Genomic DNA, 25,794 nt, shown 5'->3' on the forward strand with positions numbered 1-25,794 from the left:
AAACTGTGATGAGTATGTAGAGCTGTTTTGACACTGGTCTGAAAAAAATTTTTGTTGCTGATGACTTTGCTTCCCTAAGCACTAAGCTGAAATAAACTGACTCACACTACAACAGCTATCCTGGGTGATTTATATGGCAGAGAAGTAATTATGAAGCTTCTATACCATCTTCCCAGAGCAGAATGAAGGAATACAAACTGAAGAGTGATTACAGAAAAACTTCTCTGCTTCAAACTGTGAATCCTCACGGAGCACCTCCATTAACTTTCTTTATAACCACTTGTCAAGCAGGAAAGAAAGGCTGTCCTTTAATAGGAAGTCTCAGTGTATCATATGACTGAGGCAAACAAGATCTTGCATACTGAACTATTTTTTTTTTCCAATATCTGGAAAATAAACAGTTATCAATAGGTCTCATAGGATGGCATTCTTTTCTACAAAGCAAGTAAAAGTAATCCAAAGATGGTGACAAACACATCAAGGATGTGCTGAATGCAGATTTGATAAGTGCAGTACAAGAGAGGAAACAAGTTAAGATTAACGTAGAAAGGAAGGTATAATTTATTAACAGATGAGCATTGCCTGAATATTGACTAAAGAGTCTGCCTGGTACTTCTCAATGAATAGATGAATTCATTACACTTTCTTATGCTGGTTTCCAGAAGACAATTCAAACAGACTGTAACAAAAAGCATGTGATGGATGACGTCAGCTAATTCTCATGTGCTATCTAAAAAGACACTTATCAGCTGAACCTGTCCATTCAGGTCATTTTCTCTCACCCTTTATTTTTTTATCTGTTCTTTCCTGTTTTTATGGAGCCTGACAAAACTCAACCTCTTAAAGCCAATTACGAGGAAGCAAGTCATCAGCAGTGTTACACAATAGTATGTAAAAACAGCTCCACTAGATGTGAGCTGGTTTATAGGACTGGGCTGCTCTTTTTCTAAGATTAGTCTGTAAACTAGAGCCAGTGTTTTTCATTTTCTTCCCATACTAACTTTGCATTTGATCTGAAAATCTTTGTCTTCAAAGAAGCACTAACAGACAAAAACAACCACCATTCTAGTCTTTTCTCAGCTTACATGTTTCTCCTTAAAGGCCAGTTAATATTAGAATATTGTCTAGTAAGAAACTCATTTTATAAGAAACCTTATCTCCTATTCCTGGACAATTCCTGGACAATTAGAAGTTAAAAAAAAAAAAAAAATCCTCTCGTGACCCACAAATTATAGCTAGAATTTTAAACATAGGAATGCACAAATTCATCCAGATTTTGGTGGGTCTTGAGTATCTCCAGAGAAGGAGACTCCACAGTCTCTCCAGGCAGTCTGTTCCAGTGCTCTGTCACCCTCACATGAAAGAATTTAGTTCACATTTGTATGGAACTTCCTGTGTTCTAGTTTTCACCTCTTGCCCCTTGTTCTATCCCTCCACATCACTGAAAAGTATCTGGCCCCATCCGCTTGACTCCTATACTTTACATATTTATGAACAGTGATGAGATCCCCTTTCATTCTTCCCCAAGCTGAGCAGTCCCAACTCTCTCTCCTTCCTTGCATGGGAGATGCTCCAGACCCCTTATCATCCTAATCATCTTTGTGGCCCTCCAGTGGACTCTTTCTAGATCATCACTAGATTTTTTGAACTGGGAAGCTCAGACTGATAAAATATTTAGCTTTCAAACAGCATACCAGAAGAGGATAACCACAGATTCCTCATATCAATCTTCCAGTTAGCATTTTAGGTGTAACTTCCAGACCTTCATACACATTCAAAATGTTTCTTGTCAGCTACTACGGACTAGTTACATAGAGAGGTTCAACTGAATCTGCTCATGAACAATATTTGTGCACATCCACACTCGTTATTTCTCACCGAGGAGAAACAACCTTTATAAAAAAAAGTCAAGAACTGTTGTGGCACCTAACTTCTATGTTAACGACCCAGATTCAGCTTTGGATCTCACAATTATGTCAGCCAAAGCTGAGAGGCAGGAAATTCAGCAAGACTGTATTCAACTGAAATTAATGAGGTACAATTTTACCATGCTATATTCAAAGACCTCAGGTCAGGACAAGTTTAAATTTTGTCATAGTCTTGACTGGGACAGTGATAATTTTTCTTCAGAGGCTTGTTTGATGCAGTGTTTTAGACTTTTGATGAAAAAGGTGGTGATAACACCTTGATATTTTAGTTGTCACTGAGCAGTAATTATACAGAGCCAAGCACATTTCAGCTTCTCATACAGTCCTGTTGGTGAGAAGACTGAAGGCTCACAAGGAGGTGGGAGGGGATGGAACCAGGACAGCTGACTCCAAATGACCAAAAGGATATCCCATACCATATAGCAACATTCTCACCAATAAAAGCTGTAAACAAAGAAGGATGGAGAGCGTAGGAGGAGGGGAGATGCTTGGAGTGATGGCATTTGTCTTTCCCAAGAGACTGTTAGATGTGATGAGCTCTGCTTCGAAGAAGACCTGCTGATGGGAAGCAGTGAATGGATTTTTTGTTGTGATTTGCCTGTGTGAATTACTTCTGTTTTACAGGTAAACTGCCTTTACCTCAATCCATGAATTCTCATAATTGTACCTTTCTGATTCTCTTCCTGATCCCACCTGGGGAGAATGAGAAACTGGCTGAGTTGACTGCAGGGTTAAACCATATCACCGTCATCATGCAAGCATAACAGGTGGCACCAACTTGCACAGTTTTACTTCCCTATATAGGGATTGAATTCTTCCCTTTATTTTAGCAGAATAATCCATCATTCTGTACCACCTTGTCTATTTCCTGTCATTAAAACACAACACTTACTGTAGCTAGGATCTTTTAGACCAGTTACTTTGCTACTCAACAGTGATGTAATCAAGACAGGTAAATTAGAAGAACAATTATCTGAAGAGCGGTGATAAAAAAACCAAAGTAACCTTTAAAAGCTTCTTCTAATAAAGGTTTGTAATGAATAGACAAGAGGCCACTTAGCTATCAGGCTTGCTAAGCTCACTGTTTAAAAAGATGGAAGCTTCTTTTCTTTCTGTGGTGCATAGTATAATGACAATAATTAACATTTTGGAATTTATAAACAATTTTAAACTGTGTAAAGTAAGAAACATTCAGGACTGATACAAGCTATTTTCCATTTTATATAAGCAAAGTCTGTAAGAAAGATGTAAAGGAAGACATAAAAAAATACTGAGGCAGAAGGGTGCAAATGACACAAATGACAGAGAAGCCCCTGTTTTAAAACAGTTCTTGTATACTCCTGAATATCACAGTGGCTAGGGAAAAAATAAATAGATTGTTTTATCTTCTAAAAACCCTGATGGCCACCAACAAACAGTTGTTCAAGATACACACTAGTATCCCACAGGATTTTAAGAATATGAGGCCAACTAGAAAAAAGAGCCAACACTTTTCTCGATTCTTCTAGCCCATTTTTTCAATACATGCAGATCTGGGTCTCAGAAAAAAAGTTAGCATACTATAATACATGACAAACATGTGTAAGTATCATGGTGCCTACTTTTCAATAATCCCATCCTGTATACAAATATTTGAGACTACATAAACGTGAAATCAACTAACCAAAACCGCCACTACCAAATAACTGTAAGACAGCACTTTAAATCAATGAAAACAAACCCCAAGCAAGACACAGTTAAGTTGATCCTTTACCCACTTCCCAGAACAGTATTATCAACTGTTATAGGAAGAGTTCATTCTGATCTTTTTCTCTATTAGAGAAGTTATGTACACTAATTAGAAACATAAGGTAATAAGACTTCATACCTGTTACAAAGAGTTAAGTTTAAAGCTACCTCATGAAATTTCAGAGACATTTTCCAATTAGCAGATAAGGGGATTAAGGGGAACAGGTAGATATCACTGTGCCAGAAGCAATCAGTGACAACAAAAACAATGTAGATCACAGATTTTCAAGACTGGCTGTAGAACAACCAATCATGAAAGTGATTGTGTTAAAATCCAATCTATCTCAAAGTACTGAAAATAGAACTGCAATCTGTATAAAAAGCATTAGGGTTTACAGCAATCAGAAAAGGAAACGTTAGTTTCCTGGTAAAATTTAAACAAGAAAATATATAAGCAGAAACTGTTAAATATTGATTTATGTCTTCCTTTTTTTTTTTTTTTTTTTTTTTTTTTTTTTTTAAAACAAGCCAAACTGGATACACAGATGCTGGGGTTGCAGAGCAACGCACTGACCATTCTGTGTTATGACATAGGCTGTCTTCTGTACTAAACAGCACTAATAAAGGATGAAGACTGCCAGAAGATATTTTCTCCTACCTTTTCCAACGTCTTACTTCTCCACAACACCTTTCACCATCTTTCTCTCATTCTCTCATATGAAACAAACAGCCTTTTTTTTTTTTTTTAACAGAATACTGTAATTTTCGTTTGAAAATTCAGTAATCTCAGGAGTATACATAAACCATAGTTTATGCTGAGAATTCAAAGTATGTTTCAGCTATAGCTTCCTCACCTACCCACAGAGATAGAAAGTGATCGACTAACTCTCAGAGTGCTTTGCAGAACAATTTTGGTTCTGCACATTGCCATCAAAACCCTAAATGCCTGGCTCAGATGTGTACTGTATTATTCATGTTGCTTGCACAACAGCAGCGGTACTGTAAGTTTAGCCGTAGTGAAAAGTGGCACCATCTTCAACACTAGGAGCTAAGAGAAGTAGAAAGCAATTTCCATTCTGTTTTATATCTGTGGACCAGTAAACGTTAGAGCACTTATTGTGAATCGGATAGTACACCTGTTACAGTTGTTACAATCAAGAGCTCAAACATAAAAGGTAAATGTTTAGGGATTCAGCCTTTCAAGAGGTTTATACCCTTGCGGAAGTGTTTCCTGAATTTCCTTTGTGTTCTTATACATTATACAATAACCATTAAAAAAAAAAAAAAAGAGTATTTTTTTCCCCTGATCTCTTACTTACAAGGAGGCATTTTCATTCCTTTCCAATTATTTTTGTAAGGGTGTAGAAATCTTCAGTAAAATATAAACATCTTGGAAGAATGGTGAAGTGCTCAGGCATTTATGCAGTCAAAATGCCCTCAAAAAAAAAAAAAAAAAAAAAAAAAGAAGTGGACAAACTAACTTCATTTATTTAAACTGGTTCATACCAATGTATTTAAGTAAATGATTCAATGAATGATTCAATGAGAATCACAGAAACACAGAATACTTAGAGTAGAGTTGGAAGGGACCTTTACAGGTCATCTAGTTCAGCTCCCCTACACTGAACAGGGCACCCAAAACTAGATCAGGGTGCTCAGACTTTGAATGTCTCCAGGGACGGGGCATCCATCACATTTCTGGGCAATCAGTTCCAGTGTCTTTCCACCCTCACTGTAAAAGATTTTTTCCTTATATCCAACTAAATCTCCCCTCTTTAAGTTTCAAATAATTTCCCCTTGATCTATCACCACAGGCCCAGCTAAAGAGTCTGTCCCCTTTTTTCCCCATAGTTTCCCTTTAGATACTGAAAGGTGCTCTCAGGTCACTTAGCAGCCTTCTCTTTTCCAGGCTGAACAGACTCAGCTCTCTCAGCCTGTCCTTACAGGAGAGCTATTCCATCCCTTGCATCATTTTTGTGGCCCTCCTCTGGATGTACTCCAATTGGTCTATGTTTCTCCTGTACTGAAGACTCCACATCTGGACATTACTCTGCTACGGACTTACTAGCAAAAGTATCCACCTCAGCATCTTTTTGGTAAAAACCAAAAAGAAAGTGTAATTTCAATTATGCATTGTATTCCTGGCTTTGCTATCCCAAATACTCATAGGACTGACAAAGACTTTACTTTAATATTATTAACTTGGTATTTAAAGAAATAGGAGACTGCAAGCAGGGATCAATTTTCATTCAAAGACATATTAGAAATGGTTTGCTAGTGCACCACTCTTTCTACTCAGATGGCAGAAATAGTCATTATTTTGTGTCTTTGCCCCCTTCTTCCCATTACAACTCATTACACTGAAAACAAAACTTTGGCCAATAGTCAGTAGATCTTACCAAATTAGTAGCTACTGCTTCATAGAAGTACACAGACTGTCTTCAAAACAAACAGCAAATTGAAAATTGTAGTGTAAATCAGCTGGTAAAGAAAACCCTTCTTTGTGAATAGCACAGAGAACCCAACTCCTCCCAGCGTTTTGTACCACAAATAGGTATATTCAAGTCTGGAGAAAAACTCTATGCTCAAATTCTATTAAAAAAAATAATAGACTTTTCAGACTACAAAGAGAAATGCTGTTACACAACTCTTTTTTTAGTCACAAAAAAACTGTAGAAAGCTGTACTTCTTCATGGAAGAATACATGTGAATTCACAAACACGCATTCCTACTGAATGCATTTATAAACTTTTTTGACTAGAAAGAAGCGTAGAACAAACTGAACATTTTTCTTCTTCTTACAGTCAGCAGATACAGCAGAATCATTTAGCATACTTAAATCATTTTGTAACTTCAGAATATGATGCAATGACAATTTCAGAGAACATTCAAATAACTTTAGAATTACAAGCATTCAGGAATACCATATTTTAATAACTCATGAGTTTGTATCAACTTCAAATTTATTTATTTGTTGCAATGAGAACCCTACACACCCCAGTGAGTGCCCTTTTAAAGGGGAAGGCAGACAAGATTGCTAGCTCTTGTTTATTTAAGAGCAAGCCCCTTCTTCAGGACTTCCAAGGTTAATGAGACAGCAAGCTCGGTATCAACTAAGAAAGTAACTGGAACATTAAGCTACTGCGTTCAGGTCAGCTCAAATGCTGAACATACTCAAAAATATTCATTAGCTTTCCCTAACATTTGTGAAGTAAGTGGTGAGAGGAAAAAAATGCATTGCCTGGTAGGCCCCTCATAGGTAGCCTGAAGACCAAGTAAACCAACATGAAAACAATTTCACATGGTACGCACATGTAAGCAAATAAGAGTCCTGCTTCACCCTGCTAGCTACTCACAGAACTCTGCACAGCTGTCATGGAATTCTGTTCTAAGTTTATCCTTTTTCACAATAGAAGTTTGTAGTTATCCCAAGGAAACTAGACTTGCATCTTCTTTTGTGAGTGTGAAAATAAGCTTCAGATGTGAAGAAATCCAAGCAAAGAAGAGGTTTTAGAGCTGAAAAAATGTGACTGAAGAGAGAGCGGTATGCTCAGTCACACAATATATTGCTAGAGGCTCTAGAAATATTAAAAAAGTGGAAAACAAAGGTAAACACCAATTTCTACATGAAGGAACTGTTATTTGGCTGGGATACCTGCATGCCACAGTTCAATCAAATGCTTTAAGGAAGAAAAAAACAAAAAAAACAAAAGCCCTTCAGTGTCTTGTAGGTCACACCCAAATTTTAAGGAGCTTAACAGCTAGAAATACTTCTCAGGATTAAAACAGCAGGAAGCAAATTTACCCCTAGGAATACTGCTTCTCAGGGGTTCACATGCTAATCTACTTTACTGTAGCTCTTGACTGTTTTTCTATTTTTCCTTTTGACAAATTTAGAAGAAACACTTCAATGTCAATCTTCTGACCACTTTAATTCATACCAGTTTTATATTTGTTGCTCTTCTACGTATTTTTAGTTACTTGTTAAAGATCGCTCAACTACATTTAGTTGAAATGTCAACTGAACATGACAGGAAGAAACTATTCTAAGGACTTGGGAGACTCAATTATTTGACTGTGCACACAAGTGGGATCCTTCACTTGGCTCTTAGTAGGTTTGCACTATTGCAGGGTGAGATTTCCCAGTGCTCCTGAGTAAAACCAGAAAATTTTATATGCTTTTATAACTTCCCTTTGTTTCTCAAGCTTCCATGCAGAGTCTTAATCTCTAAGACTGTAAAACATAACCCTCCATTAAGCAAGATGAGAGTCTGCTTCCAGCCCCAAAGAGGATGCATCTTCTTATGTAATGTAGCATGCAATTGTTTAAAATTACTCCACTACTCCTCAGCAAAAGGAACTCAAGTACTAAAAGCTGAAAGTAAAACCATAATCAGGAATAATAGTCTTTAAAAAATGAATAGATGTGCTCAATTCAAACGTAATAACACATTCAAAATGAAGAAGTACTTTATCAGCCAACAATTAAATCTCACTTGAGTTGTCCTGTATGTCAAATTATTTTGTTTTGTTTTTCCTCCCAAGCAAAAATCTCCTCGCAGATAGAGAGAATAGAATACTAATTGAGACAAAGTTTCCTCTCCAAAGTTTGGGCAAGGTCAAGTTTCACTTGTAGATCTTTGGAGAAGAGCAACATCTCCCAGCAATCAATCAGATACAACTAATTCAAAACCTATTTATTTCCTTGCCTTTTACCAACTGGAAAGATAGTTTCTTTTTTATCATAAACTCTACCACAAAACAAAGATGGCAAACCTACATATCAGTTTTATTCAGGTAGAACTTCCAAATCTCACAGAGGCTCAGGGGAGACCTTGTTGCTCTCTTTATCTACCTGAAGGGAGGTTGTAGTGAACTGGGGGTTGGCCTCTTCTCTCGTGTAACTGGTGACAGAGCTAGAGCAATGGCGTCAAGCTGCACCAGGGTGGTGGACATTAGGAAATACTACGTCTCTGAAAGAGTGGTCAGGCACTGGAATGGCCTGCCCAGGGAGGTGGTGAAGTCACCGACCCTGGAGGTGTTCAAGGAACATTTGGATTTTGTGTTGAAGGACATGGTTTAGTGAGAACTATTGGTGATAGGTGGATGGTCAGACTGGATCATCTTGTGGGTCTTTTCCAACCTTGGTGATTCTATCATTCTATGATCTCACTCCCTCAGTGAGATGCCAGGCTTTCTTAAGCATTGTCAACTGACAAAAAAACCAAGTCAGAACAGCCTCTGTCGATTTAGAATTATACTTCCCTTAACGCATATTTGGATTCTTTATATAACATGCATGTAGAAGCAATCAGGTGCAGCACATGTCAGGAAGGGTTTCTACCCTTACAATCACTGATCCAGATCTACATAAGAATACACTGTGTCCAAAATAGAGTGTTAAACTACACAACTCAATAATGTGGAGAGGAGTTTTTTTTTTTTTTTTAAATACATGGATGATTTTTTTGTTTTAAAACAAGCATCCATACTTTCTCTGTTCTTGCAAACATTAAAAAAAATAACACTACGAACAAATGTGAAATTGTCCTGTTGCTAAAACACTGAAAACGAACGTCCATTCACAGAAGCGTCTGTCTGTGTTTTATAAACATATGTAACTGAATTAAAATGACACTGCAGTTTACACTTTATAAGTAAGGGAATTCTACTGGCAGCAATAAAACTAGCAGCTGCAATTGAATTTGGGTATGTAAAATGTGCGGCTCCTGAACTGATCATTTCAAAGCAGACAGAAAAGGTACTCTGACTGTCAAGTACAAAGAACACTCAAGGATATGGCTAGCAGCTCTCTACCTGAGGTAGTGATGTGAGTAACAACCAAATCCTGGTGTCTGTTTCAGACCAAGTGCTTACCAACACCCACATAATGAATTTCAGCAGCAGCAAACAAAACAGCAAGCTGACTGAACTCACATCATACCCATCATTCAGTTTCTTAACACAGCAAAGCAACCTGACATGCCTCATCATGTATGATGAGCTGACATTGCACGCTGCTCTTGGGCACATTCTGCACCCCACCTACACACAGACACGAACGTCAGCTCATCATACACGCCATGCATGCATGGGTTATGGAATCTATACATGTATGATGTGTTTGTACGACATATTTTTCATGTTTGTATACTTACATCTTGTATTTGTACTATATTGAAGAAGAATGAAGTTCCCATGAGCTCAGTCACCAACAAATACCGTGCTTTGTGCTTCCACTTTTCTGAGCTATCGGGTGGCCAAAACACGCTCAACTTACAAGCTTCATTGGCTACTGTATACATGTATACAGAAATGAATTTAGAGTAAACTTAGCTTAGCAAATACTAAACATGGAGTGGTAAAGAACCCTACCTTTTTTTCCTGAGTTAGCTGACTAGTTGAAGACTCAGATTCTTACCCTATTTGAATGATCCACTCTAAAAAAACAAATATTCTAGAAGCACGACTGTCACAGCAGTTTTTATTTTTACAAGATGACAGCATGAGATCACTGAATATAGTTGGCTACATTTGCCACTGAGTTTTTGTAGATGTCCAAGGCCCTTTCAGTTCTGCCCTTTGCCGCACTCTTTGAAATTGCTTTCTAACATCAGCCTTGAGCACATTTCTGCAAACATCTTTATGATTTTCACATGGCATCCTTCCTACAGACTTTCACAGCTGACCTATTCCAAAAGAAACTAGTCTCTCTATTAATCGCTGTATTTTCTACTGAGACCTGCTTACCAGAAAAGCAGCAAAATGTTCACATTATTGAAAGCAGTCTGGGGACACCAGCAATTATTTGTTAAGCAGAATAAAAGTTCCTGACCGATTCAGAGGTAGGTCTATGCACATAATTAAACGATTTAAATGCTTTTACTTTTAACCCTGATTTCCTTTCTACTTTCTCTCATTCTTCCTATCTGTCTGCACTTCATTTGAAATTGAACATAAACTTTTTGAGGCAAGGAAGTGCATTTTTACATAATCATAACCCACACAGCAAAATGAAACCATTGGACTATTTAAATACTAACAAGACGCACCAAAATTGCATCACAAATCTATGTATTTACCTTTGTCTTACATGTAAGCAAGGAATACAGGCCACCAATCCAGCAATTCACCCAGCACTTTCCATAGCTTTCAATCTAAGCTGCATATTCTCACAGGAATTGCATCATTATCACTACCACATGCAAGTACTGAGAAGAACGCATGAGTCTTCAGAGGTTTCCATTTCATTACAGTTCTATGAGAATTCATCATTACAAAGCCTAAATGTTACATGGGTTTACGGAGAATAGGGAATGAAATGTTCTTTCCTGATTTTTTCTTTTCCCTGAATTAAAAGAAATTAAGTCAAAGACCCTTTCTTTGGCTTATTTTACAACACTCAGCTGAAAGCAGCCAGATCTCTTCCCTACTCTAAACTCTGGACTAGAATCTCTAAACTCTTCAAGTCTTTGGCTTTCTAGAAAACTCAGTCAAGTGGAAAAAAAAAAAACTCCCAAAGCAACAACAACAAAAACCCAACAAAAACCAATCCCCCAACACATTTATTCTGATTAGTTTCCATGCCATTTCTGGCATTTATTTCAAAAGAGTATTATTACTTTTCTGAAGTTACTAACCCAAACCAAGTGTCACCATATGAAAACTGCTGCTTGCTACTCTAAAAGTTTATTTGCTTTTCTTTTTTACCACTGAGAAACTAGTTCAAATTTCAGCCTAAATAGAAAAATGGAAAACATATTTCTCCACTGGCTTAATTACAATTTTAAGGTTGGATCCATGACATCCAGATTGAAATGAAATCCATATTCTAAAGAAATGCTGGCAGCAGAGAGTATTTCTTGTTACAATGACATCTTAACTTTTTTGAGTAATAGTTCTCATGCACAGTTATTATCCAAGAAACACTATTTTCTTTTTCAAATAGCACATTATTATCTGTCCAAATGTAGTAAAAAAAAAAAAAAACCACAACAACTTCTAGCTGTTGTCAATAGACTGAGAGATTCATCTGTCTCTATTTAACAGACATACAAGGACATTTTACAGGAAATACGTCAAAGCTTTCTGTGCATTTCTCATTGCATATACTTTGTGAATTTGACAGTGATGCCTTTGTAACATTTCTCTCCCTCAACGTATCGAAAATTTCAAAGAAGTGGAGAAAAATATACCAGTAAAGCTCCAGTTTCTGGCTGCACTGAAAGCACATGCAGAACCTCAAGCTACTGCCTGTGATTTTTCTGAAATCCAACAGTTTTGAATGAATACAATGTCATGAGAGATTAAGTTTTTCTAAGAAAACTGAAGATAATAGGGCTCTAAAAATCACAATTTGCATCTTGCTAGTCATGACCCACTGTTAAATTTCCATTTCAGGATTCCTCTACATTGCTGTATTTACTCCATTCAAAATTGCATTCCAAAGTAAATGGAATTTCCTCTTTGAGAAGGCTGTAGGATTTAGCTCATATCACTGGCATACTGCTATTCTGCAGAACTGGGAGCTCTGAGAGTTGAGCTTTCTCATGAAGCCTGTGATACCAAGGAAATAAATCAATACCACGTGCACAAGCTCCATTTTCCAAAGAAGATTAAAATGATAGAGAAGCATGCTCATAAATAGTTTATTTTAAAATGATTCTGGAAACTTTCATGTGCTTCATTATCCTTCAGGCTATACTGAAACTGTCAACAAAAGAGTGAAAGGCTACCTTCGCTATTTTGAATACGTCAGCTGTCACCTACAAGCCCCATCATTCTTTTGCCATCCATTCCATTTCTAATCGCATAAAGGCAATACAGACAATCTATCATAAACATTTTAGAAAGTCTGATATATAGATTTCTTTCCTGAGTTTTTCCCCATAATTAATTTCCTTACGAAAAAAAGCAAAACTAGTTCTCCCCTTCACCCTTCCAAAATACTTTTTTTCTTTTTAGCAATGGAAATGCTATTTCTCATAATGGATTCTCAAAAACCATTCATTAGCTGATGAATCCTACTATATTCTTAAAGTAGAAAAATGCACAAAACACCTCGCTAGAAATAGGTGAAACTAAGCCACATTTAACGTGATGTAAAAGCAAAATCTAACCTAAATGTTTCTTTTAAAATGATGGAAAGAAGATACACATGCAGTAACAGACTGATTTTTACGTCAAGGAATATGAAACAGGACAGAGATCAGGCTTCCATACTCCCACCTCAATATATTCTGTGAAGCTGTTAGCTGCATTATTATGAGGCAAGCCTGGCCTACTAATTAACCTGGTGGGGATTAGAAGCTATTAGGCTCAGTTTCAGTGTACCCACATGCACAACTGATATGATTACAGGCATATAGGGGGTGATAAACAGAGCCCTAAAGGAAAGCACTTCCACCTAGCTGCTCTAAAAACTGAATCAGCAAGAGTCAGTAATTGGAAGGGAAAATCTGAACAGCATGCATTTTGAGAAATCAGCTCTTGAATTGTCCTGTGAAGCTCTGTCATATGTCATCATCACCAGCACAGAAGCTCCTACACCATTACACACTGGCAAACGTGAATGCAGTTCCTGCTCTCCTCTCAAACCTGTCCTCCCTCTGGCTGTCAGAATCCTGTTTAAATGACGTGCTCTATGCTTTTAATTACTTTAGTGTCATCACTGTTCTGACATCTTCATAAAGTGCATAAAAAGTGTAGGCCTGCCCACTGGTCATGCAAGTACATTTCACTTAGGATGTCCCCCTGTGAGACGGCAGCCCTATTCCTCCTACGCAGCATAACCAAACCACCACGTTTTCTGTTAGCAGGCCCAAGAACTGCACCCACATAAACAGTTCACAGATTATCTGACATCCTTCAGAAGGAGCCTATGTGCAGCACTGCTCAGTGTAGGGAAGAGGTCCTGATGCATGCACAGGGCAGAGGCAGAGAGGTAACAGATGGTTGCTGGAGACATGCCATAGGAAATGCAGTGGCTGACAGAATTTGTTATCCCTCAGCAGCTCCAGCTCCAGATGAAAACTTCACAGTTCAGGATAAAATTTCATTAAAACAAACGTAGCTACTGACAAACAGAAAAAAAAGCATTCCAAAAGGAAGACTAAGCATATGACAGAGATGTCACTGTTCTGCAGAGAAGATTTTATGTATTCAAAAGAATTCCTAAGTACGTGACTGGATTTGCCTGTATGGAGGTTTTACAAGTTGGTCACCTGTGGTAAACTCTGCTATGATGTACAAACACAGATATCACACTCCTTTTCTCACTTTTATCTAAAATCTACTTAACATCGGAACAGCTGAGGAATCCTTTGTGCACAGTTTCATAAGAGATTTCACAACTACTACTCTGATACAGAAGAACATCAAATCTTTCCTATTGGAAGCTGTTGGAAAAAATGAAAGAACTATGCAGAAAACTAAAAACAGGCCCACAAAGGGAAGCCCCTCACAAAAGCCAACTTCTTACAGGGAAAAGGAAAAAAAGCATCCATTTTATGGCCATTCAAGACCATAATCTAAAGTATAGTAATATGAATACCTGTGGAGTTTATGGGATCATGTCACAGAAAAAGCAGCAGCTTTTACTCAAGAATCACTTGATGCGAGGGACAACTGACTAAAACAGTTTCAACATTGTTTGTTTTCAGCTCCTGTAAATTTCATTTACAACAAAATATCCATCGTGAGAAGGCCCAGATACCCCGACACTCAGGTTAACTAACAAGCAGCTAACTAAATGGGCACTCTACTTTTAGAAACATTCAGCTAAAGGTATTGACTCAGAAGGGATTACAGCAATCACAGAATTGATCCAGCAGGAAACTAACAACTCCAAATTAGAACAAAACCTGTAGGTTGCTCCAATTAGTCCAAATGAGTATTTTCTTCCTCTCACAAGGAAATAATCATCCATTACACAGCTGTTATGTGGTTACATTAAACCTAGGCGGTGTTCAGCCAGTTCCTGGTGAACCCCAGGGACTGTATGACATGAGAGTTCACATCTACCATATGTTTCACTGCCCATGTAGGCTAGACTAATGACAAACAAGGGGCTAATTGCTGACCACGTTCACAAATCCTGCACATGCTCTGAGACTTTCTGCTCACATGGAGATCCCTCCAAGATTTTTCTATGCTATCTAGGATGGCCCAGGCTCACTCTCTGCATTGTCCTGGCAGGCATATTCTGGGCTTCACTACTGTAGATCCCTCCAGGCTTCCCTGCAACGTAGCAGCTCCAGCTTCCACAGCTTGCAAGCGACACAGGCCCACTCTGCCACCACTCACAGCCATAAGCCCTGTTGGGAGCGCTGTTGGGACATTTACACACCCAGGTAGCACCACAGGCATGTCCCCAGCTCATGGAGTGCACCAACTGGCTCACAGGCTCTTCTAGAGCCACAGGCTGCCTCATGGCTAAGGAAAAGTATCGTGTTCGTTTTCTATCATTACAATTGCTTTGCTGGTGCTAAGCTCCCTGGTCTTGAACATCGCACCTAATATTTTACACACCAGCTCAGGTCTTAGGCCAGAGGAATCAGCCTACAGACCAACATCCTGATTTGAGACACGATAAAAAATAAAACAAAACCCACATTTTTTCATTGTTCTGACCTAGGTGATTTAAGATCAGTTCTTTACTTCGCATAAATTGTTTCATACAAGAAGGTCATACTATTCTACACTTCTACCATCAACAAATTAGGAGCAGGACAGTCCCACACTGCAAAACTGTAGAAATAAACTGGTTGAATTTTGGAGGTGTACAGAATTCCTGGCTAGAAATTGTACCGGTGTTTCTGTATGGATACAGCCAGTATTTGGAAATGCCAGCACTGAGATGGCAGTGCTCTGAGAGAAATTATGGAGATTAGATGTTTTGAAGGACAATGGAATTACATAAAAAACAGCTACAGGCAATTTAGTTTTTGAATCATTCCAAGACAAAGTGGGAGTCAAGAAGAACGCAAACTTCTTATTCTAGTATAAAAAGTTGGAACAAGTAAGGCATACTGATTCAGCACTGTTTCTCTACAAGAGTAACTAAAATATTAGGATTGTCACAGGAAGTTAGGGAAGCTAAGAAAACTGTTACTAAGAAACTGCCTTACACCTGCATTGTTGGCATTCCCCCCTTTCTCATGAACTAACATAAACACAATCACTTTCCTTTAGCCACATCAACTGACAGTGCCAAACGTGCAAACTCAAATTCTAAAAGGAAAAACAAAGCATCAAACAGCATAAAAGCAAAAGGCAGTCCTCTTCAAAATGTAACACATGAATCAAATACATCATGTCCTGGTATGGAACAAAGGGATTATCAAACTAACTTGGAAATATTTTTAAAAAGCTGAAAATTGAATCATTATACCTTATTTTTGAGTGTACTTCAAAGTCCTCTTATTGCGTGTCAATGTGCAGATCTTGCATGCTTTTTAAAAAACTTCTTTTACTCTGGCAGAGTTTGCCAAAGTGCCTCTTTTCACCACAAGTTTTTCCTTCCTCCACATTTCTACCTTTGGTGTGTTCAAAAAACCTAGACATCTCATTCCTTCTCCTTTCAGCTAAGAAAACAATTTATTTCCAGGTCTTCTGCTCTCTAGTCTCCTCCACTTTTTTGCACAGTAAAGATAAATACAATCCCCCCAGAACTATAGCAGTGAGAGGTAAGCTAAACAGCAAACTGATAGCAGTGGTTTAAAAAAAGCGTAAAGAAAACATTCCACAGTAAGCCCAGAGACTGGGAGTTTCCCAGGCAACAATGGCTGCAGGATTTCTATTAGGATCAGTGGTGGCTCTTGGTTCCTAGGAAACCACAAGCTAAATGCTACAAATCACGATGCATCTCTGCACTGGGTCTGTTCAGTGAGGAAGGAAGACCTCCACGAAGTCAAGAGAATGGCAGCACACTAGGAAGAAAAGGCTAGGAGGCAGATTTCACACTAAGCTCTGATCTTGAGTGAACTGGCAGAGACTGGCCTTCTCTCATCTGAAATAGTCTACATGGAGCAGATTTTTTTTTTTTTTTTTTTTGAGTCAGACTGTTCAGTTTCCAGAGCTACAAAGTTCTACCAGAGCCTAATAAAAATTCTTGACTATTCTTTCTCCTCATCATTTTTTGCTAACCTCTACACTCAAAACATGATTTCAGCAAACTTTTGGTTGTATTCTGTTGCAGAAATCCTCTCTCTCAATGACATGTTTTGTACAAAATGTATTGTTTGTCACTTGTATAAATTGACAACAAATTGGCTTTTGTTTCTTGCTTATTTAATAGCTGTACAAAATCACAATAATATCCAGCCTCAGAAGCCAACAATCTGCTCATAAATTTGTGTGGCAGTGTCAAGGATGACTTTTCTTTTTTGAGACAATTTCAGCCCACATGTCCTGATTTTAGCAAGTTTCTTGAAAGCTTTCCGTTCATCCTCTCCACCTAATGTATTTCTCTCTCTTCCATCACATTTGCCATGGAATCAAGATTATCCTTTGAACTTCAAAGCACCTTACAAACTTGCTCTGAACATCTCTATAAAGAGGAAGATCATTATTATCCATTTGGCTGATGAGATGTTCAAGAGCTACTACTGAGAAACTTTATCGTGCCAGGATATAGTAACAGCTTACATGAGCCCAATAAAGCCCGAAAGTATGATTCTCTCCCATGTTTTTAATGTCTAGTTGGAAGACATGCTTACAACATTTTGTAGCTGTTCCAGTCTGCCATCATAGAAAGGAACCACACAGATTTTGCATCTGTCAAAGTTTGCAAATGAACCACAGGATATTGAGCAAAATGCATAGCAAACAAAGGCAGAAATTATACTGGGACATATATTCACCATTAGATGCTCAGTTACACCATTCAAGAGACAAAAAACAAGCTACGGATAGTATGAGAATGAGGCTCACTGCCCACCTGCTTTCTCCCCCTAGATGAATCAAGACATTAAAAGACACAAAAGATTGGAAAAGAAACAGTAGAAAGGACTTCATTGCTGTTCCTCAGGTGTCAGATCTGCATTACTGCAATGGGGAAAAAAATTATTTAGGAAGGAGGAGATCTTTCTTTTGTTCTTCCATTTACTCAGCTGTGGACTTACAAACAGTACGCGAATCTCCTGCCACTTCCTTGTGAATGCCGTGTATCACTGACAAGTACATAAGCAGCCTTTCACTTCTCTTCCTCCAGTACAAAGGAAACAAATTACCTTCTGTTTGAGGCAGAATATTGATAGAGCTACACTTTCAAACCAACCAAGCAAAAAAAAAAAGTATTATCTCTATCTCGAAATTATACCCTCTATATATCCTACAAAAATATCCTACCAAATAAAGCGGCTATATATAGCCTATTCTCCTCTGTTGGTGGCTTAGGAACTGTAAGAACTTCAGGACAGACTCATTACTCAAAATATATAGACCAGTCATCTATGTTACTGTGAAACCTAGATTGTGATGTTCTGTGATTACAGTACAGCAGGTTTGTTAATGATAAGATCTGCTTTAACAACAGGATGGCAACAAAATGGAGTGGCGTTCTGCAGTCAATAATCTTACTAGTCACCGACAACAACAAGTGGATGCTAGTGCTTCATCAGCTAAAAGCACAGGTATTATTTCTGTACGCTCCAGTACACTCCAGGATTTTTTTCTTCAAAGGATTTCCAAGACAAAGGAGGTTGTGAAACAGCATGAAACAATTTCAATACTGAAAAAAAGAGCAAACACAGGTGATGCTTTCATGCATACTGAATCAAACCTGCTGCATCAGGGAATGACTTTACTTCTGTCCAGCACTTTTCCAGACATTTTGAGTCCAATGCGATGTAAGCAGTGGAAACAGATAGAAACTGTGGGTATACACAGCAGTGTGGTCACACATGATATGTTTTCCAAGTTCTGGGCACTACTCCTCTACTTCAAAGTTGACCCAGGTCCTGGATCAGTTACCAGCTGACTTATTTTGCCACATCCAAGTTGGATCTGAATACTCTTAAAGAAAGTCTTCTCCAACCAAAGTTTTCCAGGCAAAGCAGTCTCCTGAAATTCCAAATTAAGACCGTGACAATTCATGACCTCCACCTCAACTACTTTAAATAAGCAGGCTTCAACCTTATTTATGTATAACAGGAAGGGGAAAAAATCTCTGCTTACTTTATATGATTTTTCATTTTTCTCAAAGCTACTGTGCTCACTAAGGATCTGTATGAAGAAGTGAAATTTTCTCTGGACTTGCTTTATTTGAATTTCCTGTATTTTTATGCTGTTTTGAAAATCTGATTTTATTTTCTTTTTAAGGTCAGTTATTCACAGAGGAAGCACAATTTTTTTTTACGTAAGGCAAAATAAACCAGATATTTATTAGCTGAATAAACAAAAGATATCTAATCAGATTAAGGACTTCCTAGTAGGATGTTAGAAGGACCTCAGAATTTGAAGCATTCAATTTCTCAAGGTATCTCTACGCTGCCAAACATACACGTGCTGAGATCCACTGGAAATATGCTTCCCATGGCTTCCTCACTACCAACATCTTTGGAGAATTTCCCCTTCCACTTTACCCCTAATATCAGATGAGGCTAAGAGAGACCTTTGAAAACTTGTGGGTGAAGAGATCTGCCCATCACACTGTATCACAGGGAACCAGGGAGATGGATCTGCAATCCTTATTCTGTCACATTCAGATCATGAATATGAACTTCATTCCTCCACCTCTTGGGTTAAAGAATTATGCTCTGGTTCCCTGAATCGTTCCCCACTCCCACCATGGATATGTTCTCTGTCTTCCTGAAGTGTTTTAATACAGTACAAATCGTTCAGTATCAAAGATATAGCAGATGATAATTGAGTAGTAAAGGCTTTAACCTGGAATGTGGCAGACCTGTCCTTGTTTGGATAAGTAACTGCTACAAGCCACATCCCAGCAGGAAGGACAGAATCCAACCAACACCTCCAGCAGCCTGCTGGATTCTGAGAACCCCAGCCCACATCTCACTCTGAATAGGGCAGGACAGCACACTGTTATCATCAGCTGTTCTATGGTCACAGGAAGGCCTTCTCCCTCAACTGAAGCTCCTTTCTGCAGGTGACATGCTCTCCTAAGGGACCTACCAGACACATTCTCACAAACATGTCCAACCATCCACACATGCAGACTTACACTTATTTTTCCACCTTGTTATACCATTCTACTGCCCAGCTGCTATTCAGTTTACAGCAGACTAACACTATTTTAGTGCTGATAACACTTGGAACAAAGCAAGATTAAATATATGGTAAAGACTCCTTCACCCTTTAACACAATATGTTCCAAACTGTGTGTACTGATCCCATACGCAATTTTACTGGAACACAGAAGTTAACTAAAACTTATTCTATTTCTTTGACTTCTCTGTCAGAAAAGAAAGCTTTCTAGCTTGCATATTGAAAACACAGCACATTTAAATACAAAAAAAAAAAACCCACTACAAAAAAACAAACAAAAACCACACCAATGAAACACCTAAAAAATAGAAAGAAAACAGAAAAACAACGAGGAGTTTTGAAATTAGTAGTTCATACAGAACGTTCTGATCTAATTTATTTCCTTTCGTAAGTGGTAAGAAAGCCAACTTTTAAGTTTAGACAGCCAGAGCCTTCCTTTTCTGCTAAGGAAGAAATTACAGCCAGCAGAAATTATGAAAGGCAACGTTGACTCCGAATGCACAGAATGAAGCAGAAACATCTCTGGGCATTACAGCTCAAGCATGCAATACCTGGAAAGCTCCATCACTATGCTGATCTAAACACAGACAGCTGTAAAGGTGAGAGCTGGTGTGAGACAGCTCGATTTAGAAATGTTTATTTCTTCTTTATTTGCAACACAATTCCACTACTTGTGGTGATGTTTTGTTATTGCTGCAGACTGCACTATGGTAAAGAATGAACCTCTTACAGCTGCATTCACCAAATCAGCCAGTTTCTTCAGAAGAAACAGTTCTAAGGGGTCTGAAACACGTTGAACAGGAGTCACAAAACACAAGAATTGTTAACTCAACCCATCAAACCAGACACAGGCCCATTCATAAATAAGCAAAGCCAGTTACTACCAGATATCACTGATATGTATTTATCTGAAAGACATATTTTGGTATAGAAATTGGAAGGCATACAGACTGATAATTGCATACTGACGCCTCAATTTCCAGGGCACCCTAGTTGCCCCACATTCTGCAGATGGGGAAACATTAAAGAAGTTTTCAAAATTTAAAGGGCAGGCAAATCTTTCTTAAATGAAAGCAGAGCAGAAAGATGTTACAAGCACATATATCCAATACTTTAAAACACCCACAATGTCTCTTGTTCAGAGTTCAACAAGAAATAAAACCAAGACAATACTCAAAAAACAAATACTGTTATTTTGCGCCCTTACTTTACACCACATTTTCATACAAGAAATTACAGCACGAAACAGTTCACCTCAGCTATACTTCATACTTCTGTTCTTCTTCTAACAGCAAGCAAACAAAATAATCAACTAGTAAATAAGTTGTCTAATGTTCAGCTTGTTTTTTTCCATACACAACTTAAGTTTTATTATCGACATGCAGTAAGAAAAGGGCTTTCCTTTCTAATTAAGATAAAGCATCAGACTCTCTGACAGAATACATGCATGTAGTTTTCACCATCTTCACTATGTCATTTACCAGCTAGCAGTCTGAGTAAGTTGAAAAATACCTATTACCACAAACCTGATAATTCTGATTCTTTTTTAGAAATAGATGCTAAACTTTAAGACAGTGAATATTAAACTGTATTTTATGAGAGCTGAATGATGGAGAACAGATGCTAAGTTAAAAATTAATTTGCAAAGTGTCAGCTCAGAACATATATGTAAAGCTGCAGTGTTTGCTATTCAAACAACATGCTGAAAACAATGGAAAAAGTTGTCTATTTCTGCAGTGCCTGCCAACCATTTTTTCAGGACTTCATATGGAAATCCCATCTAAACTTAAGAGTCCAGAAAATAGCATTCCGTTTTAGAAACTCTAATGGCTTATTAGGATAAGTACATTCTCTTCTGGGCATCTATTTTCCATCTTGAACTGACTGACATATAGCAAACGCTACTCAAAAGCCTGCAATTAATTTGTTTTTGTCTCACAGTTCACTCTTCCAGTAAACCTTTGTTTGGACCTCTGATGGAAAGGTTGACTGCGTCTGAAAATTATGCCTGCCAGTCTGTAACCACTCATGTAAGTCATTTTAAAAATGAAAAACAAGCAAGCAAATCACAAAAGCAGCAATATCTCTGTAAAGAAGCTCAAGATTTATCAGTTGCTTGAGTCCATTTACTGGGTAACAAGATTCTTTCTTCTTGCTATGCATGATATAAATGATAATCCTTTGAGGAATACAATGAAACTTGACACTATTGCAAATTTTTTGTGTATTTGAAAAAAATGTTCTAGTTTTCCTAATTATAGCCACTCCTTTTATCTCCCATATGCTGTACTATATAAATTCTGTCTTTCCTTACAAATTCAAATCTGTCATTTATATGAAGGTTCATACTTTATCCATATAAAATCGGCCACCTCCTGACCACTTTTGTTTCTCTTCTCTAAACACCCTCCAATCTTGCAAAGTCTTTCCAATATCTGTGTGATCAATGATAGCTATGGTCCACAAGTAGTCTCACAAACTGGTCTGCCAAGGCAGACTATAGCTGTTGCAGACTGAGGCACAACAACATAATCAGTAGTCCTCTTGAAAAACTTGCTAACTTCATAATACTTTATAAGAAGCATTCTCTGCCAACAAGTAGAAGCAGCATCATTAAGTAATGGACACCACACAACCTCATTTGTTTGATCCATGGACTGTGATTTATATAACGCAAACCTCTTTTAGAGAAGTGGTGAAAAGTCCGAGTCCATTTAGTAGTGATCATAGCAAAACAGATTTAGTGACTGCCTGTAAGAGCTTATGTCAATTTAACCTGGATGCCTACATGCTGCTACTTTACCTACAAAAAAATCAGTACTCATGAATGCACAACTATTCACAGTACGAGAATGAAAAAACAGCCAAATGAAAAGTCTGCAAGACAAAACCTTCTTTTATAAGCTCATTTCATAGATGGTAACTGAATATCAGTTTCAAAGCAATTGCAGAGCAACTCAGAGATGACCTTTTATTTTACACAGACATAATATCTAGCACCTGTAGCTATACTACAAATACGTTTCCTGCATGATGGCACTCTTGCTGACATACACCTCTTAAGAACATTTCACATGGATTACTGTCATTTTTTTTTGGGCACTCCTAAAGCAATTTTCCTTTAAGTTTGAAAATGAGATATTTACAAAAAGAAACCTTTTTTTTTCTTCTGCTAGCTTTTATATTCTGGAATACAAATATATCAAAACATTGAGTTTTTATTAAAAAGACTATTCCCCTCTGGTTACCAATATTCTTCTGATGTGTCATAAAATAAAAAAAAAGCTGCTATTGGGTACCTGGTTACAAAGAACTTCCCTCATGCTAAACAAGCAGAGATACCAGATTGTGAATACTGTTTTTTTAACGCTACAAGAAAAGTCTTTACAAATTTTTTACTTAGCATTTCCACCAATTTGGAGGGGTGCAAATTATTGGGTTCACTTATGTATGACATGTAACAAATTGATAAGTAGTTCACACCATCTGCCACAGAAAAAAAAAAAGTATAAATTAACATTTCTGATGGGTTTAAACTTCAGTCACAAAAAAAGCCTTGTTCTCTTTTCCATCAGAAAATTAAAGAAAATTACAAAGTGCACCAACGATTGCAGTCAGCATTTGCACTACCGTTATCATGGAAGTCAAAGCATATGCCAGAAAACTCCCTAATCTGTTTCTGTGTCCACTGGGCATATGGATGGCTATAAAATTTATCTCTTATGTCTTCCCTAGGCACATGACCATATCACAACCGTATTGCTGTTGGGCATGACTAAGTTGTAATAGGTACTGAAAGAGCACGCAATGTAAAAATCATTTATAGAAAATTGTAGCACATACATTCTGCTATCATGCACTGGTATTAGAAGCTTGCATAAGACACAGAGCGAAGCACAAACCTGGCCATAGGCTGTTTTACATTGCTCAGTCTCATTGCCTGATACCAGAAAATCCTTGTGTGAATATTAACCGCAGAAAACCCAACAACTGTAACAACTCCTGCCCAAGCAGTACCCTGAAAATTCAGTTCACAATGGTTAGAGTCAAAAGTCATAGCACCACTGCCATTTTCAGAGAAAATCACTTTCCAGAAGATTTGGAGGGGTGGCACTATTGAAAGCAGGCTAAACATATGTATCCAAGACCATATCTGTCATTTCATTTTCAAGAAGAGCTCATGAGAGCCTGCCCAAGGTAAAGCATCAGAATAAAAGTGTTATACAAAAGTTTTATACTTACCATCAGGTTTCGGGTCGTGGGGTTTTGTTGGTGATATTCAACAGCAGAAATACACAAAGCAAACTGCAATTTCAAACCTCTGCATGAGCAAGAAATAGTAGACAATTAAGGTTTCACCCACCTGGGATCTTTCTGAATGCTATCAATGGAAGGTGACCTAGCCAAGGTCCCCTCAGGTGGGATGGCTGGCCCAGATTTGCTGTATGGTGATTCAACAGAAGGACAATACTGCAGCTGTCGGTAGGGATCTGCGTAATTGGAGGCTGGGCCTGCAGCATAGCTGGCCCTCTGGAAGGTCGCGGTTGCGTTCTGTGTGCCGTGTTGACTGCCTGTGCGCTGTAAGGGTACGGAGTCGACACCAGGGGAAGATGGGGCTACGACAGGAAAGTAGGGACAAAGTAAAAAATTGAGGACCTGTTCACAGAAATGGTTAACCAGGTCTAGGCAGAGGAAAAAAAACACACACATATAAAACAGGGGTTCAAAAAGAATGAGAAAAAAAAAAAAACAAAGAACATTGTCATTTTCAAAACCACTGAAGTAAGTAACCGTCAAATGAACTTCTAAATGTCATGGCACTTCTAGACTAGGGGGCCTTTACTTCAGCCAAACAGACTGTAGCAATGCTTTTCACTGGAGGTTTTACTTACACTAACCTGGGACAAAAAAAGCGCATAAAAAGCACAGAACTCGTCACACCAGGGTTTACGAACACCATCAAATGGTTTTTGCAGCCTTTCAAGAGGTGAGCAGAAGGAATGGCCTCCTGAGCCTGATTTAACAAGCCAAGGTGTACTGTTCCTTGGTAAAGGAAATTGCCATAGCCAGCTGGAATTGATATTCCTGGTGTCTGTGCAAAAGGTAAAACCAGATACCAGCCACTGACTGTTACTGTGTAAACTTGTGAAAACTTCTGTAACCTTCCCCTCCTCCCCCTCTGTATTTCATGATATAAAAGACTTACAGGACTGCTACCACTACCTGAGTCTGAAAGAGAGCCAGGTACAAAGAGGCCAACAAATATCTTAATGCACACCAATAGGGGTTGTACACCAGGTTAAAGATTATTATATTATCACTTCTGAGCAGCCTACTTACAGAGTTAAACTGATTTAATGCTTTTTCAACAACAAAAAAAAATGTTACTAAACCCCCTCATAGCCCATTATCTTTCTGTTATGCAGCAGTGTAATAGGAATATGGTCAACTTTGAGATCCTTACTAAATATACAATACTTTTAAACCAAAGTCCAAATGTAGGCAATTGGCTTTGCACTGTAAGGGCTAGAGAAGCAACACCCACATAATCTTTAGCCTGAAAACAAATACAAATTAAAAGCTGGCCTGGACTGCTTACAATGGCAAGTGAATTCTTCATGGGTCCCATTTCCCCCACATATGCAAGCAGGAATGGGCCTAGGTTCAGGATTATTTTTTGCTGAGTCAAATTCATACACAAAATTGTAGGCAAAATTGCATATTTGCATGATAGATGTTCGTAAAGTATTTCCCAGTCCTTTTTTTTTATTAACATTTACATTGACACTTCAGGAAAGTAAACATTTTTGGTATGTTATAGATCCATGAAAGGGATTTTAAGCATTTTCCCTTTAAGCGTCAGCAAATGAAATACACAGAGCTTAAAATACAATTACTGCAATTTTGTCTG

At 38.0% G+C, this 25,794-nt stretch overlaps 1 protein-coding gene across 2 annotated transcripts in view; it reads right to left on the reverse strand.

Moving 5' to 3' along the window:
* The window catches only part of CTNND2 (catenin delta 2), a gene marked incomplete at both ends in the record, with an annotated part of 505,693 nt that overhangs the window by 198,434 nt on the left and 281,465 nt on the right, over positions 1 to 25,794 (reverse strand). For both annotated transcript variants that reach the window (XM_079533797.1, XM_079533798.1), the window contains one exon: positions 24,247 to 24,499. In XM_079533797.1, coding sequence (XP_079389923.1) covers positions 24,247 to 24,499 — 253 coding nt within the window. The remainder of the gene's footprint in view (positions 1 to 24,246; positions 24,500 to 25,794) is intronic.

This window comes from Tetrao urogallus (genome assembly GCF_951394365.1).
Source record: "Tetrao urogallus genome assembly, chromosome: 3".
Lineage (NCBI taxonomy): Eukaryota > Metazoa > Chordata > Aves > Galliformes > Phasianidae > Tetrao > Tetrao urogallus.